The following is an 18230-nucleotide window of genomic DNA, read 5'->3' on the forward strand; positions in this document are numbered from 1 at the left end:
TCTTGTTCAAAGTCATATTATTGTGTTTGATCTGGTTTATGTAGAGTATTTATTAAAAAGCTGCTGCTTGGCAAGACCGAGTCATTACTACTGTGGTTTATCACATAATGCTTGTTTGGTTGGCTACACTGTATGGTGTGAAACTTCTGTTGTGTATGGAACTTTTTAGTTCTCATTGCTCATTTGCTTGTGTGGTGTTAAGGTTACTTGGATATGGGCTGCATTAGGACCTGTGTCCACCAAATCATTGTTTCCCAGTTGAAAACGCTAGGGGTTCTTTTGAATCAGCCTGCTTTGGAGGTGCAGCCATTTTTCAGCTAATAGGCTTCAGTTGCATCTGTTTGCTATATTCAATCGTAAACATGGTAGAGAACTTGTTGCAGATCTTGTTCTGAATGAAGGGAAGGCTAAGGCAGGTACTTAGAGAGGAAGGACCTGCAAAACTATTTCAGCTGCTTAATGTTGTTTTTGTTCAGAACTTGTTCATGTAGATGTGACAGTTGGTCTTTCTGGCATTTGTCCTACCCTCTCATGAACTGTGGTTGGACCATTGAAAAAGGCGATAGTAGACGAGTTTACCAAAAGTGAGCACAGAAGGGAGGCTGGTGTTTGTATCGTCATTTAAATACAAGGCCCCCTGCCATTGCAAAGAATTAAAAAAATAAGTTGACTTCCAGAAACAATACGCTTTGGTGGACACACAGCCTAACTGCACTGGAGTGAATCCTTGAGTCTTAACAAATCTTCATTTGTTTGTCCTTCAGGCCTGAGAGTATGGCCTCACTTTTACCCCCAAACCCCACAACACCCTCAGCCCCAGGGGTTAAGTATTTTGAGATGCCTAAGACACAGATGGATCAGACAGAATCAAGGCCAACAAGGACATTCCCAATCGTCCAGCCGACAGTTCCTCCCTTTCACTTCACTTCTTCAACTATGCGAAACCCTGATCTCCAAGATCACACATCTGCCTCGGACAAGGAGCTCTCACATAAATCAAGAGGTCATCAGTCCAAGATGTCCATTCAGTTAGTGAATACGATAGTCCAACCAGAGCCCGTTGAACATACACCAGTTTCTCCTACCAAACTACAACCTACTTCCAGATCTCTCCAGGGACCTTTGTTGCATTTGCCTAAAACTGCTGCAATTTCTGACACAAAAACAGTTTCAAGGATAGGAGTGGGCCAGAACAAAGAATCTGCAACTATGGACGATGGGTAAGTTTAGTGTGGTTAGTTAAATCCCAACTCTTTAGAACTTAATGCAACAAGTTTGTATCAATGTTTAGACTTGGGGTACCAAAGTCAATCATGATAAATAAATTAGTTTTTGCTCATTCATTTTCAAACATTTCTAAAGCACATGAGTCTTACTGTTCTGACATCAATCTTTGGTGTACTCCTTCAGAAATGAGAACAGTTCATCTCGTCCCAGAGATGCCAATTCTGCTTTTCTGCCAATGGTGATGAACACAAAAACTGAAGTTCAGTTTGGACAACAGTCCATTGTGAAAACCCCACAGAGTGAAAAGCCCCAAGGCGACACTCAAGAAATTTGCCCTACTATTCCAATACTCAGTATCGAAGAGCAAACACTGTGCAGCACATCTGCCTCTGACCAAGCCCCTCCAAGACTGGACGCTCATCTAAGGTATTCCTCAGTACAGAAGACCATGTCTGACCATTCATCAGAAGTGAGAGAAGGAGCTAAAGTGAAAGTTGAATTGTCTGTCACAAAAAGTGTTGATATGCATGGTTCAGATCAAGAACATTGTTTGGAAAAAGAGAGAACTGGAAATGCATCCTGGTCTTTTGATAAGAAACAATTGTGTGAAAGGGATGGGAGAATTACACAGGAACTTGTGTTACCAAGCTCTGCAGTCAGCATAGAGGAAAAGTGTGCATACAAATCTAAGATGGAACTTGGTCAGTTGTCTCCAAGAGGGAGAGCTGTTTCTCAATTACCTTCCACTGTAAAGCCTGAAACTCAGGTCGAAGGAACCGTCAGAGTACAGAGTATGATTACGTTTCAGTCAAGTTGCCCACGATTTTCTAAGATTCCTGGTGTTCCATCATTCGATGAATCTCAACTTTTAGATTGGCCTACCAAATGGAGCTCACCTTTTCAAATTTTACCAAGCAAGAGATTTCCTTTACTCCTGAAATCAGGTTATTTTACTTCACTTTATACAGGTGGAAAAGAAATTGCTAAAATGGTTGACTTAACCCCATCCTGCTCCAGGACTGCCAGTATTCCTGGATTTCCTTCTGCTTTGAAGCGCGAGCCAAACATGACCTACCTTTTACCTACATGTCCCAGAATTTGTAAAATTCCGGGATTAGCTTCTTCTGAAACAGTGATGGGCTATGACATGAGTGTTTGGGACAGGTGTTCTCTGTGGAAGTTACCGTTGCAGACAAAAGAATTTGTTTTGGACATGTCTTGTATTGAGGCGCTGGTAGGCAGTGATCCTAATATCATTAAAGCCATGGTTTCCATGTTGCCAACGTGTTCTACAAAGGTCAGGGTGCCAGGGTTTCCTTCTGTGCCACTGCAGGAGGCTCCAAGTACTCCGAGTATGGCAAGTCTTCTCCCTACATGCCCCAAACAGACAACAATTGCAGGTATGCCGTTTAAAGAAGTTGTTATGGCAAATTATGACGGCTGGCATTTTGCAGGGAAATTAATCACAGATAGACAAGTTGAAAAGTCATACCGGGACAAAGAACATATAAAACAAATGGTGGATATGATGTCATCTTCTCCCTTGAAGGCAACCATTCCTAGTTTTACCCCCCAAAGAGAAATATTCTGTTCAGTAGCAATGTCATCCTCGTGTCCTGTGAGAACTTGCATTTGGGGGATTCCCACAAGACCCCAGAAAGTGATACCCAGCATTGTAAGTCTGATGCCTATGTGTCCTAAACAGTCCAAAACTCCCGGTTTGCCATCACATGACCAAAACTTGTCAAATGACATAGATTGGCCTGCCATAGGAAAATTCATCAATAAGAAACCAGAAAAGAAAACACAAGCCTACATTGTTCAGTGGATACCAAAAGCCACAGGAACCGTCCACAATATGGTAGATATGTTGTTAACCTGCCCACAAAAAGCCCAAGTTTGTGGCATACCCTCTGCTCCACAAAAAGGGCCCAGTATGGTAAATATAATTCCCTCGTTCCCCAAGCATAGTGGAGTCCCAGGTTTACCTTCAAAGATTGACTTAAAACTTTGCAATGAATGGTTTTCTTTTAAAAGTTTGCAGTTGGAAAACCAATTTATAAAAAGGAAAGTGGAGTCCCTGACTACAGGTCTGTCATTTGATAAGAAGTCTGCTGAAATGATGAATGCGTTATCACCCTCCTGCCCTGATATTTCTAGTGTGCCTGGGTTTCCTTCTCTTTTGACAACCCCATTAGCTGATGATCCAGCTATAATGATCGTAACGCCATGTTGTACCAAGGAATCAAGAGTTCCTGGATTACCACTTAGACACAGGACCTTATTGCCCCACTGCCCTCACACAGCATGTTTGAGTGGCTTTCCATCAGAACTATGTCAGATGTTGGAACATTTACCAAGTATGGTCACCCTGCTGCCTACGTGTCCAAGACAATCTAGGGTTTGTGGAATAGCTTCCAGATTCCACAATGACTCTGATGAAGCAGAATGGAGTGATTGGAATGAGTGGCCATTTACAAATCAAAGGAGACTGCCACTAGTACATGACCTGATGAAGACATATTTAAAAGAAAAGGTACTGGTTAGAATTATGATTTCCATGTTGCCGCCCTGTCCCAAACACTCTCTTATTCATGGAATACCCTCAAAGGTAGAACAGAGACCAGTGAAGTCTTTGTTGAAAGAGGCTCCCAGCATGTTGAAATATTTTGCTAGTTTCCCAGAACACAGTAAAATCCCAGGTTTACCTGCAAAGAATAAGGGAAAAGAATATGATTGCTGGAATTTAGAAGGGATTGTAATTTGGGAAAAACCAGTTCACAGAAGGTATGTAGTTATTCAGCAAGATTTCACTGTTCAGGAAATGTCGATTAGGGAGATAGAAATAATGTTGAGCATGCTTCCATCATGTCCAAGACAAGCCCTAAACCCTGGATTTCCATCTGCTCCACGACCCCAAGATGGTGACGCCATCATGGACAAAAATCCAGTCATGGCACAGTTGCTGCCATGTTGCCCAACACAGCCAAGTGTTATTGGTTTGCCTTCCAGAGTGTCATTTGATTCTGAACCCAAAGAAATGAGTTGGCCAGAGGCAATTGCTAAACATGGTGCTCCTCAGAAAGATAAAATGAAGGAATTCTCTTGTCCAAACATTTCTCTCAGTACTGGCCCCTCATCGTTGACACCATCGGCTGTAGAGTGGCTTGCAAGTATGGTGCATATTGTACCGTCTTTCCCAGAGGAAGCTTCTGTTTATGGGGCTCCATCGTTACACCATTCAGGACAGGTTTGCTCAGACAAATCACCTCCTTCACTAAAGTATGGAACAAAAGCAGTTGAAAAGGAAAGAGAAAACCTGACAGGTCAACAGCTGTCAAATTCAGCAAGCCTACTGAATCAGCCATCCTCTAGAGTTATTCAAATTGGGATGTTATTGGATGAAGCTAGCCCAATCACCTTAGATCTTGACACAAAGAAAGTACCATTTGATGTCTGCTCATCTTCGGAGATGCATAGAGATGAACAGGCCTCATGGATACCGATTGAAGCTGAAGAAACAGCAGTTCTAGAAAAAGGGTGAGTGAGTTGGAGAGTTTGAGTTTTCTCTGCATTGTCAGAGGTGAAGTTTTTTTTAAATGCTTTTCAACTCTGTTTCAGAAACTTGCATTGCAGTTTGTGGCACTCAGTCCCGGACATGCCACTAATCTTGAGTGTTAGGAAGAGGTGGGTTGTTTAATTTGCACACTGATGCATTTTCATAAATAATGCATTTGCATCTAACTGACTAATTTATGGCACCATTTGCATTTTTAGTGTGTGCCATACTTAGCGTATACTGGAGTTATTTTGTGGATGACCAAATTTGAACAGGTTTTATCACTAATGCTTGGCCGTTTCTCTGCCTGTTGGGTCAAAAGGATTCTCCAGAAATATATTTATCATTGTACGAGAAGGGATATACGCAGTCTGCTGTTGTCACTGTGGAGAACAATGGTTTCACACTTTGTCAGTGGAGTTGTGTAATGTCTCTGTACTGCATACATTATAATATACTGTATGCTATGACACTGTGGATTAAGTGTGACAGAGGGTAGTACCTTTGTTCTGTGTTTGTCAATTTGAGCTAAGTGTAATGAAGTGTTGCATGATTCTATTTATAATGTCCTCTTAAGGTAGCATCATTTCTTGCTCATAGTTCAATGGTGGTGCTTCTGCTACTGAATCAAAAGGGTTACCATAGAGAAACAAAACACCTGAAATACACAACCACAAGTCAGTCTGGAAATCCAAGAGTATTAATAAATAATTAAAAATTGTAATAAGGAACCAATACTCAAAGATTCTTAATGCAGTCTGACCACTACACAAACACTCATTATAAAAGTCAAACATTAAAACATGTCTTTACATATATATCTGGAAGTATTAACTTGGAAAGAAACATTTGATTTTCAGAGAAGTTCTTTGTACAGCCAAAAATTTTGAGCAGTACCCAAGGAGAAAGTTTTCTCTTTAAAATGTTCTTTAACCAAGAAACAATACTGGTTTTACAGCAGTTTTAGTAAACCTTGGTAAAGAATATAGTGTGATGTTGTGTTTGCAGGAGTGCACGTTATTGGCATTAGTAGTGGTTTATTCTTATACTGACTGAAGAAAGTTTGGTGTGAAAAGCTTTTGTTGAAATTGCATGGATTTGCATTTCATTGCATGTGGAAATTATTTTGTGGAGCAAAGATAATCTTTCTAATTGAAGTACACTGCACATGCTTTCTAAAGAATTTGGCTGTAGGTATTTGGAATTGCAGTGGTAACTATGGGAACATGTCGCCAATATTAAAATTTTTTTGGTATTTTATAAGTAAACACTGGGTATAACTTTGTATTTACCTCCTTTTTAGACCTGTTGCTGATATGGCAGAACTCCCATCCCACACCCAAATAAATAACACTGTGCAGCAGTTACAAGAATACCCCACCAACAGAACCACAGTGTGGGAGGAGCTACCTAAGGCAACACCAGTAAAATATCCTACAGACAAGTCTATACTATGGGAGGAGCTACCAAAGGTGTCTATAGAGTTAAACAAATCAGTGGAGGGAATTAAAACTTTAAAAGAAATGGTCAGGATGCTCCCACCGTTATCTGATGCTGCAATAACTTCGGGTCAACCTGCAATGTCAGAAAAAACGGATGAAATAAACACGAAGACTGAAGCTGGAATGGCAGATCTGTTGCCTGAATGCCCAAATGAATGCCCAACATTCATGGACAGTGAATTGAGCTGGGATAAGAGCAGGAATAAGCCAATAAAGGATAACGAAGTTAAAGATGCTCTTTGTTTCAAAGGACATGTAGATCTAGTGGAACATGAAATGGATAAAAATAAATTCTTATCGAGTGAACAACTTGTTTCATACAATGCAAACACTTTGTTTTATCAGTCCACTTTTTCGGACATCTGTCCCAGTTTGACAAACATCCCTGGCATGCCATCGAAATTATCAGTAAAAAAAGACAATCAATTGTTTATAGATCAAAAGCCGATCTGGGAGAAGCAATCAAATAATAAGGAAGTTTTACAGCTTTGTGCATCAAAAGACGATGAAAAGAACAAGAAGGAAATGGTTTTACTGGTACCATCTTGTCCCAGTGAAGCCAGAAATCCAGGGTTCCCATCTGTACCACAAAACAGTCAAGGGCCAAGTATGTTTTATTTGAGTCCTTGTTGTCCGACTGTATCTGTTATACCTGGTTCACCATCTATTTGTGAAGCCAATATCAGATCATGGGAATCACAGCAGGAACCATTTTTAGAGAGGAAATTGCAAAGCGAACCTGCTGTCATGACAGTGTCACTAAGGGAGAAGAATAATGAATGTAAACCAATGGGAGTTTTGGTAGGGACTTGCCCAAAACATTCTTGCATAACAGGCATCCCCTCGATCCCCCAAACTCCTGTATCACATCTGGAATCAGGTATGATGAGCCTTTTGAGCCCTTGTCCTAAAACTTCTGAACCTGAAGCCAATATAATGGAAAACATGGTCAGTCTATTAAACTTGTGCTCAAAAATGTCACAAATACCAGGATTCCCATCTTCTGATAACTCAAGAGAGTGGACATCCAACAGGGAGCAACTATGTGCACCAAGAAGACAAGGAAGGCAGTTGTCATTTATTGGCAAATGTCAAAGAGATAAGACAGCAATAAAAGCAATGGTGTCTCTTGTACCATCCTGTCCAAAAGAAGCACGGACATCAGGATTTCCTTCTTGTCCAAATCCCAAAACTGTTTATTTTGGACCAAGTATTATCAGTCTTTTTACAATGTGCTCCCAAGTTTCCAAAATATCTGGATTCCCATCAGTTGATTTGGATAATAGTCTGAGATGGGTGACAGAAAAAGATTCTTTGCTGAAAAAGAAACCAAAGACAGGGATCATATTTGACACATTAAATGATAACAAAAAGATAATGAGGAATATGATTTCCTGCGTCCCATCCTGTCCTAAAGTGTCAAGTATCCCTGGTTTCCCATCTATTCCAAATCCCCAAAATGTTTATTATGGCCTTAGTGTTGTCAGCCTGCTTCTTTTGTGCCCTCTAACTTCTCACATCCCTGGATTTTCATCAGTTGAAGAGAAAAAGCAAGAGGGATGGGCTGCTGAACTTGGTTCAATTGTGCACAGACCACAAAAGAAAATTCAGTTTAGTATTTACAACTGGCCAATGAGCATAGACAAACCAAACACAATGTTTTCATTGGTTCCTTCTTGCCCAAGAGCGTCACAAATTACAGGCATCCCATCTGTCCCCCGATACAATATGCTGAGTCTTGTACCTGTTTGCCCCAAAGTATCCAGCTTTTCTGGATTATCATCCTTCGAAGGTGCCTCAGAACTCCACTGGCTTTTTGATCCACACAGTTGTTGTGCTAAGCCATCGAAGGAGACAGTTTTTATGATACACAGTTTTGATCAAGACTTAAAAACTGTGAAGAAAATGTTGGCCTTTGCACCATCTTGCCCAGAAGCTTCCAGGATCCCTGGGTTTCCCTCTGCACCTCAAACTAAATCCAAGGTTGAACCCAATATGATAAGTTTTGTACCTTGCTGCTCCAGCGCATCGAATCTTCGAGGATTTGCATCCATGACAACAATCCCAAGCACATGGTTACTACATGGAACGGAAACAATCTCAATGAAGCATCAAGAGAAGAGGGCAGAAATGCTTGTGCCACACTTTAGACAGGACCAGGTTTATTATTATAACCTAAAAAGCATGGTGACATTAGTGACATCCTGCCCAAAAGAGGCCAGAGTAAATGGCTTGCCCTCTGCTCAAGTGTTAAACAGACCACCAAACATCGTCAGCTTATACACAACTGCTCCATGTGTTTCATGCATTCAAGGTTTCCCATCAGCAAGGATGCTTAGCTATGAAAGTACAGATAAACAAACTCAGCTAACACACAGCAAGTCCCTGTATGAGAAACTGAAGATTGAGAGGATTTCTCTTTTTGATAACATTGGAGCAAAACTTGAACATGGACAAGAAGAACTGAAGTACATGGTAGCAATGGCTCCTTCATGTCCACATTTGACTGGGAGTCCCGGATTTCCCAGCATTTCACAACTGATTCCATCTCAGAAAGAAACAATGACCAACCCACTCCCTTGTTCTTCTGAGGAGCATTCATGTCAAGAACTGCCTCATGCAAAGTCGACACAGTCAAATCTCAAAGATGCAAGAAGTGATAGTGTTCCTTCTACACACAGCAAAGCTCTTGCATACGGTGAGACAGTGTTAAGATTTAAGATTTATGTATTCATCTTTCTTTACCTTGTTTCTATTTGTGTATTTTACTATATTTGCTTCTATGACAGAGGGCAAATTTGAAGGTGAAGCAACGCTAAACGTAGACCTTTGTGTAGATGACGGGTAAGTGGAAGAGCCTGTTGCTTTAGCATTGTTTGCTGTGAGAGTGACCAGTGTAGTGCTTGCCTACCATTGGACTGTTTGGACCAATGAACAGTAGCCTTTGAAACTTGACAATACTTTACAACGCAAATCTTTGAATCCCTTTGGAAGGCTGATTATTAAACTTTTTATTGCATGGCTGTGTGACTGGTTTAAATCACATTGAAATCCTTTATATTTGGGTTCTCAGCAAACCCCAAGAAGAGAGGAAAGCAAAAGATGAAGCCCAAACACCGATTAAGCCGCTGCATGCATCAGAGCCGGTGAGAGTGTTGGGTTGGGAAGTATTGGAGGCAGAGGGAACACTGACAGAAAAACAGGCATCTTCTTTGGCGGCAAAAGAGGAAGACAGCTCAGGATTAGTAAAGGCTATTGTAGGTGTTTTCCACAAAGGGTAAGTGACCTTGATCTCAAATAAATGTTGTGAAGCATGCAACAGTGCATCATTTATTAGAGTCCGTTTGTCATGGTTCATCATTTGTGTCAATGTTTGGCATCATGTAAAAACTGGACTTCATTTGCATGAGAAGTGATTCTAATAGTCACTGATTTCCTCAATCAGCTACATATCCACTAAAACCATTGTTTCTGCATGGTTCCATGTCTCACAGTTATGAAACAGTAGCATCTATTTTGGGGCCATCTACCTCTACTGTAGCTGAAGTGGATCACCAACACAAGGCTGTCCCCTCGGTTGATCTAAAAGATACAACACTGACTCCATCAGATGTGTTTCTTCCTGAATGCACAGACAGCGGTACTCCGATAGAGAAAATAGAGGCCCCGTTTGAAGACAATCAAAACATTGAAAATCCAACAATTGCCGAGTCATACATGTTGGACTTGGAAGATGATCAGTCTGCATCTCTGTTACCAATCACTGACAACGATGATGGATTTTCGAAAAACGCAAGCATGAAGAAATGGCCCCCGCTGACGGAGGCAGATATCACTGAAATCTCAAAGGACGATGATGAACAAGTAGAGGAACAAGACATCAGTATTGATCAAACAACAGAGAATTCCCTGACAGAGCAGGATTCTGTTCAAAAATCAAGAGACATTGAAAGTTTGTTAGTAAGGCAGCAGACTGAGACAGAACAGCCTGACGTTAAAACAGTGTCACAGCTGGATGAAGGGTGAGTGCTGGAGTACATTGACCCGGTGTTTGGTTGCATGGTGTGGAAGTGTACATGTCCCTCATTCTTGATGATAACTTGTTTTGCTTTTGAGCTTTACTACTCTGAAGGTTGTGATGGTTATTTATTTGTAATAGCTGTAAGGTATTGCGATGTGGAGTGGTTATATTGTTGTTTTGAACCGGGGTTAACTTTGTCACCGTATCCTTGATGTGCTGCTTTGTTGTTCATGTGAGAGTCTGCATGAGAAAAGTCAAGAAGACAGTTTGAAATGTATGGTTTTGTTTTGCGTATGCAATATGCTGAGTTGCTGTCTTGTTGGTTGAGAAGAAGTTGGTTGAAGATATGGTGCATGGTATAACTATATGACAAAGCAAAAAAAGATCCAATTCTGAAGCTTTTCATTTCTTTTTCTTAAGCACCCAACAAACGAGCATGGAAGAAATTGTTGCCACACCCCTGCAGCCCTCATCAAATGATTCACTGGCAGTTCCTGATGTACATAGGGAGGTACTCATGGAGAAAACTGCTGATTTGAAGGACATTAGTCCAGTTGGACCACAAGCTGACATAGTTGTCCCAAAGCGAGGCAGAAGACCAAAGAGAAAAGTGCAAGAACCTTCACAGAAATGTAATGATCAAGAAAGACACACTGCTCCAGTACGACCACTCAGAAGGAAGGATAGTTTAACACCAGACCGGAAACAAAACACTAACAGCGTCTTGGGCAAGAATATCCCTGAAGTTATTCCTTTGGAGGCTGTGAGGAAAGATGCTTCTGCTGAGACAGTTGCCACACAATCAGCCATTTCCACATCTTGCAGCATGAAGAAAGAAGAACAAGACAGTACAATTCTTCTAGGTGTTCCTCAAAATGATCAAGTTGGAGAAAGTCCCGTTACTCAAGTAAAACAAGATGGAGGGGACCATAGACAAGCTACAGAGACTGAGCCTGTGATTACATCCGTAGATGAAGTCCCTCCTCATCATGGAAAAAGAAGAGATGGTAGTTTGCCGCCTGATACTCCACAAAGAACTGCCCCTTGCAAGCCTCAGAGGAGAAAAGACAGATCCAGCAGAGATTCATCTGTTCCAAAAGCTCCAGACCAACAAGATTCAAATGCCCAAGTGACCTCTGCTCCAAAAAGTCCTGATCCTGTTCCTACTCAACCTTGTGAGCAAAACCTAGAAGCTCACGGAATAAAGAACATTGGCAAACTTTTTCAAAATGCTGCTGAAATTATTCCTTCAGGACAAGTTGAAACCAAAGACCTAACACCTACCAGTTCTTTTGGGAGTGGAGACACAGAATTGGTCATCTCAAAGGACAAAGAAAAGACACATGGTTCATTGGAAAGCACCTCTGTCCAGGACTCTTCTAACGCCAGTCCTTCCTTGGAAATAAAAGAATGTGAGAGTGTCACCAAAATGCAAGAGCCGGAGATCTTTCCTGTTGAGCAAACTACTTCTCTCTCAATCATCAAGAAGATACGTCTTCCACTACGTGGCAAGAGATTGCCTTCAAGAAAGTCTGGCAAAAACAACTTTGAAAAGGAAAATATAGAACAAAAAATAAATGTTACAAATGTACAGTCTGTAAAACCAACCCAGATTGTCGACGATGCTATTTGTCATACAGAAGAAGTGAAGCAGACAACTATATCTAAAGACACATCTGTTGAAATTATCAACATCACAACCTCTAAGAAAGCTGAGGATACATTAGAGAAAGCAGATGCAGAGAGTAACAAAGATATAACTCTTCAAATCCCAAAGCCTCGTGCTAGAAAACGTCTCAGTGGCTCTTTCCCTGAAAATTTTACAGCTATAGAGAGCACTTATAAGGCTACCATTGGCGACAGCGGTCCTCCATCCTTTTCCTCAAACTCTCGGGGTGATGAACCTTCTATGTCTCCTGAAGAAGTGGCTCCTGTAAAGTTTAGAAGCAGAAAACGCGTTGAGAGCAGTGGGAAAGTCAAAGAAGAAGCATCAAGCTTACCTGTACCAAAACCTAGAGTAAAGAAGCGTCTGAGTGGCTCGTTCCCAGATGACACTACGGTTTCTGGTTCCTGCCCATCAGACACAGCAACTGACAACATTGGACAGGAATCAGTTCAACATAATGAACAGTCAGGGTTGCTTGTTCCATTGCCTCGGACAAAGAAACGTCTCAGTGCAACTTATTCAGATAGCACACCACCCGTAGACAATTTCTTCCCCCCAGAAATGGAATCGTCCCAAAAATCTCAGGCAGAAACATCTGTCCTTAGCAAGGAACCGAAGGAAGGTTCAACATCGATGGATTCAAGCGTGGTCTCTGTAGGCGATTTTGTCACAGTCCAAGGAGAAGATGATGCAACGTCAGAGCTGGAACGGGAAGTTCTGGCAGCAATGAGAGAAGAGTTTCCACATGCAGATTCTGTTGAAGATACGGCAAAGGCACTGGAAGAAATCATTGAAGGCTGGACCTTTACAAATAAACCTGTTGTTGCAGACAAACTTGCTGTTGGGGCAATGTCGGAGCTGGCTGACATGGAACAAGTCCTGAGAGCAGAGGTGGACAGGTCCTTGGCTTCCACTGTTGCATCTTCTCCAGATGACTGGCTGCATGTAGGGGCTGATAAAGATGGTGAACACATGGAAACAAACTCAAGGAAGGAATTGAGAGATGAAGAGTTGGACTTTGGCTTTGTGTCAGTAGAAGTAGCTGCTGGTTGTTTAGAGGAACAACAAAGGTAAGGTTAGTGAGATCACATGAAGGTGTGGGGAGTGAGTTCATAACAGTGATATGTGTGTTTCACATCATCCTATCGACAAAAATAAACTCTAATTTCATTGTATTTCTAACCGTTTAATCTCTGTGGGTTTTTTCTATCAACAAGTGTTTTGTCGTCTTGACATGTTTTCAAATAAGTGTTTTTAGTTTATTCCCAACTTAGCTTGTGTTTTTGTGTCTTTCCAGGAAAACTGAGCACACAGACGAATCTTCAGGACAACCTGCAGGCCCTCATCAAAAAACAGAACCAACAACACCTCAGAAAACACCTGCAGAGGGAGCCGCCTCGTCAGATGTACGTAAAATGCACTTCTTCACTTGTATTTACAAAGAGAAATAGAAGCTGAAATGAAAGGAACCTGTTGGTGTTGTTCATGGAGTGGGCGGGGCTTCACCCCTGCTCTTACACAGACGGAGCTCAGCAGAGCCGAGGAGAGACAGAGAGTTAATCATGACTGCTCTCGTTGTATTGCTCACTACAATCAGTCCCTTATAAAGTTTTTGTGTGTGTTCTGCAGAATTTTACCGCGAGTCCGAGCCTGGTGACATCCAGTCACTCTCTGCTGCAGTGGTGTCAGGAGGTCACACAGGGTCACAAGGGAGTAAAGATCACCAACTTCAGCACATCCTGGAGGAACGGCTTCGCCTTCTGCGCCATCTTACATCACTTCCACCCAGAACAGATGTAAGAAAAACGTTAAATAGGCTGCTTTGTAAACCATCTACTACACTAGTAATTTGTACTGATTGGTCCAAAAATGCAATATGTGAACAAATGTGAAGAGCTTGGGTGTCTCTGGCTTTCTCGCTCCATGTCCTATTGATTACGGTGAGAAGGCAGACTCAGAGGGCAGAACAAACACCTAGCTGTGGGAGTGTCACCCACCTGGGGGAGGGGTTACTGCCCTTTGTGATGTCATGAAGGGAAAATCTCCAAACGGCCTGTTTGAGCACACATTTTCTGAAAAGTGGAGCAGGAAAAAGACGGAGAGGATGGACTTTTCTCTTAATTGGGGGGTTTATAGACTAGAGACACATATTAGAGTTAGAAAAACATGGTGAAGTGGATTTTACAGAATATGGGACCTTTAAGTATTAACTCTGTTATTTTCTGTCTTTTTCTTTGTTTAGAAACTTTGAAATGCTGGACCCGTATGACATCAAGTCAAACAACAAAAAGGTAAATTATTAAAAAGTTTATTTAGTACGTTTATGAATGTGTATATAATGAATAAATATAAAGTTAGACTTGTTCAGCTTGCAGCAATGAAACCGACTTTAACAACTGTTTGGGGAAATGTTCTTGGCTAAAGTTCGTTATAACAGAAAGGATCCTTGCAGAGAGAGACCTTTTTGTTTCAGAGGAAGATGATTATTTGAACCCCAAACAGCTGTTACAAATCCCTCTCTGCAAACACACCACACTACTGCAATATATCCAAAACTCAGCTGCTCGTCTTCTCACTCACTCCTGCACCCGTGACCACATCACCCCCGTCCTTCATGACCTCCACTGGCTCCCCATCCCCCAGTGTATCCACTTCAAACTCCTCATCATCACCTACAAGGCCCTTCACAACCTGGCTCCTCCCCCCCTACCTGTCTGAGCTCCTCCAATCCGCACGCTCAGGTCTGCTGACACAAACCTCCTGCCCCCCTGCAGGACAAACCACCAGTCCTGGGGGGGACAGAACTAATTTATTTTTATTTTTAACAACCATTGCTAACCACCGTCCAGCCCTCTAACAATGCGTTGATCAGATTATTTGTTACCTGAATAAAAAGTTGGATCAAACATTAAAATGATGATTACGTTGCATTATTGTAATTTATGTTGTTTTAATGTGCTGGTGTATAATTCCTAATCTGACCCTACATCTCACGTCCTCCTGCAGGCGTTTGACGGCTTTGCTGAACTTGGTATTTCCCGTCTGATGGAGCCTTCAGACATGGTCATGTTAGCCGTACCTGACCGTCTCATCGTCATGACCTACCTCAACCAGATCTGCACACATTTCACGGGCCAGCAGCTGAGCGTGCTGCACATCGACAAGGACAGCAGCGAGTCCAGCTACGCGGTCGCAGCGGACAGGGAGACCCCCGAGGACCCCGAGGCGATGGTGCGTTACTGCGCCCAGAGGCTGCAGGAGGAGGGGATCAGCCTGGAGGCTAATAGGACAGCAGGCCCTGCAGAGGAGAGTCAAACCAGTACAGACGTGGTTCCTCCTCCGAGAACCAAACGGATGCAGGGCGCTGGGGCGCAGATACCTGTTGCACCACCCAGGACTCATTTCCTGTCCAAGTCAGCGTTCTCTCATGTCAAAGACGCTGATCTGGTGAAGAAGAGGAGGTCACAGCGGAGAAGTGGATCACTGGACGAAGGAGAAATATCAGTGGTATGATCTGTTTTTCAGTTATTTTATTTAGAACATAAGTAAAACTTTCCTGTGAAATATTAAGAACTCTTTTTGTCTGCAGGTCGTAGCAGGGGCGGAGGAAAGTGTAATCACCCGGAGAAAGTCAGAAACTGGTGAGCCTCTCTGTCACAAACAGTTTCAGCTCAAACAGACATCAGCCTTTTTTAAAGGGCCGGCGCAGCAACACCTGCTGCAACAGCCTTTTCTGGTTTATTTATGAGCTCTCTTATTTTTCTTCCAAAGTATTTATGCAGCTAACAATTTTAGGCACAAGTCAAGGTGAGGTTACAACTTCCACCCACGACTCAGGAACATCAAATCAAACACACTTAGCTCAAGATGGCGTCATAAAAAACCTCAGAGTTCAAACATAACGTTTACCTCCTAACTCAGCGGTAACATACATTTTGTAACTTTCTCAGTTTTCTAAAAGTCCTTAAGGCCCCGACACATCAAGGAGATCGTCAGCCGTCGGTCCTAGTTGGACCGTCAGCGAGTAGTCGTCACTACCCGTCGCCACCCGTCTGCCTTTTTCCGGCCGACTGGATCGCCGTCGGTCAGCATCAGCGCAGTGATAAGGATCTCTCTGATTGGCTGTTGGGAGGTTTCATTTCTCTCCAGCTCTCTCAGGTTCAGTAAAGCTCCTTGAGCATGTCTCTGTAGTATCCATGCTTTCACCCATTAGTGCGGTTTCACTTTATTTGTCGCCTCCGCCTCTTCTTTTTCCACTAAAAGAACAAGGGCTGACAACGCCAGCGCCATTTTCAACTTTTTATCAGATATTATTCTCCATTAGTAGACTACCTATAATACGAGTGGTGAGCGACAGCGTTGTGGTCTTCTGATATCATAACAACAAACTATCGCCGCCTGCTGGCATGGAGAGTTATTTTCTCTCACTCATGAGCAGAACGTACGTGGTGGTTGGCCGTCGGCTTTAGTCTTTGCGGTGTGTTCAAGTGCAACTTTTTAACCAAGACGTGAGGTGACGCCACAGACGCCTTCGTCGCCACTAGTTCTTTGCCGCCTGGCATGTGTGTTAGGGCCTTTAAAGCTTTGTGACTGGGTGAAAGAGTGAAGACTGAAGCTTCAAACACTTTTAACATGAGTACAGTTACACAAGTCAGAGGGAAGCAGGTTCAGTATTGGCCAAGCGGGAACCTCCGGTGTTGAAACATGAAGCCGATGGTGAAGTGCAAAATGCAGACGATTTAGTGTTTGAAGAGACAATGCAGGCCTTGCTGGTTTTTTTTTGAAATGAGGATGTTTATTCCCCCAGTTTGTTAACACCAGCTGTTTATTTGATTTGTGTTGGTGTCACAGAGGGAACAGACGCCGTGGTCGAGGAGGGACGAGCAGAAGGCCAGGTCGGTTATCAGCTCATTCTTTCATTCTGTAACAGAGAGAATCCGTCTGTACATCTGGAAGTGTTTCTGAATTAATGTAATGTATCCAGGACGCCAGTCAGTATGTGTTGAGTCAGATGGAAGCTCTGGAGGCCGAACAAAACCACATCGACAACAGAGCCGGGGTGGTGGAGAGGAAACTCCGACAGCTGCTGGAAACAGGTGACACGTTCAGAAATCATGAAGTTGTTGGAGACAACAGACAAAATAACGCTGTACTCTTTATGTTTCATGAAGTCAGAGAGACGAGGACTGACAGCGAGGGGATGTTTATGCCGATGTGGTTTGTGTTGCAGGAAGTGATAAGGTGGAGGAGGAGCGTCTGATCCAGGAATGGTTCACGCTGGTCAACAAGAAGAACGCTTTAATCAGGAGGCAGGACCAGCTGCAGCTGCTGTAAGACTTATACACACACACACACACACACACACACACACACACACACACACACACACACACACACACACACATGCATAACCATAACCGCACACATTGTCACACACACACACACACACACACACACACACAGTCACACAACCACACACACACACTCGCAAACAAACACACACACACTTCTGTTGCAGAGGAGGAGGGCGCCACCCTCTGTTGACTTATAAATACAACAAATAATTAAAACATTTTCCCCATCAATGCATTTTTTTTACATTTTATTTGCTGCTCTTTATGTAGATATGAAAACTGTAAAACATCAAAAACAAGAAGTCCTAGAGATTATTTTTTTTAGCTCTCCAAAGCTCTCAGCTGCTGCTCCTCCCTGAAACAAATCTCCTGCTGAAGTCTCGGTGTGATGCGTCTTTGTTTCTGACAGGCTGGAAGAAGAAGACCTGGAGAGAAGATTTGAGCTGTTAAACAAGGAGCTGAGGGACATGATGGCCATCGAAGGTAAGACGGTTGCCCCCCCCCCGCTGGCCTGCACTCACACTGCTCCAGGACTAACCGGGCCTGAGCACGGTTACCTCTTATACATAACGTCATGAAGCATGCTCAGTTTACAAGACAGGAAACAAAAAAAGGGACATGTCTTCCTCTCGTGTTTATTGAAATCTTTTGTCTCTTTGTTGCAGAGTGGCAGAAGACTCGGGATCATAAAGTCCGAGAGCAGCTGCTGCTGCAGGAGCTGGTTTCACTGGTGAACCAGAGAGACCAACTGGTGCACAACTTAGACGCCAAGGAGAGAGGGTCAGACACACACGATAATATTCACCATATTCATTATTTTGCAGATGTAGTGTCCCCGTGTTCTGCGGGAGGAAGCCTGCATGTGCTCGTCAGAGTGTGTGAACGAGACGTAGTTTGGAGA

The 18230-nt window shown here is 42.8% G+C and overlaps 1 protein-coding gene across 11 annotated transcripts in view; it reads left to right on the top strand.

Moving 5' to 3' along the window:
- The window catches only part of ehbp1l1a (EH domain binding protein 1-like 1a), a 35514-nt gene that overhangs the window by 15082 nt on the left and 2202 nt on the right, over positions 1-18230 (top strand). For 5 of the 11 annotated variants that reach the window (XM_065950245.1, XM_065950247.1, XM_065950249.1 and 2 more), the window contains 18 exons: positions 765-1220; positions 1411-4767; positions 4849-4914; positions 6090-8986; positions 9078-9132; positions 9362-9565; positions 9783-10310; positions 10730-13045; positions 13273-13381; positions 13605-13771; positions 14218-14266; positions 14982-15482; positions 15565-15614; positions 16816-16870; positions 16960-17071; positions 17206-17305; positions 17739-17812; positions 17995-18109. In XM_065950245.1, coding sequence (XP_065806317.1) covers positions 765-1220; positions 1411-4767; positions 4849-4914; positions 6090-8986; positions 9078-9132; positions 9362-9565; positions 9783-10310; positions 10730-13045; positions 13273-13381; positions 13605-13771; positions 14218-14266; positions 14982-15482; positions 15565-15614; positions 16816-16870; positions 16960-17071; positions 17206-17305; positions 17739-17812; positions 17995-18109 — 11211 coding nt within the window. The other 6 variants (XM_065950246.1, XM_065950253.1, XM_065950254.1 and 3 more) reach the window with 6 other exon arrangements.

Source organism: Labrus bergylta, chromosome 22 (genome assembly GCF_963930695.1).
Source record: "Labrus bergylta chromosome 22, fLabBer1.1, whole genome shotgun sequence".
Classification (NCBI taxonomy): domain Eukaryota; kingdom Metazoa; phylum Chordata; class Actinopteri; order Labriformes; family Labridae; genus Labrus; species Labrus bergylta.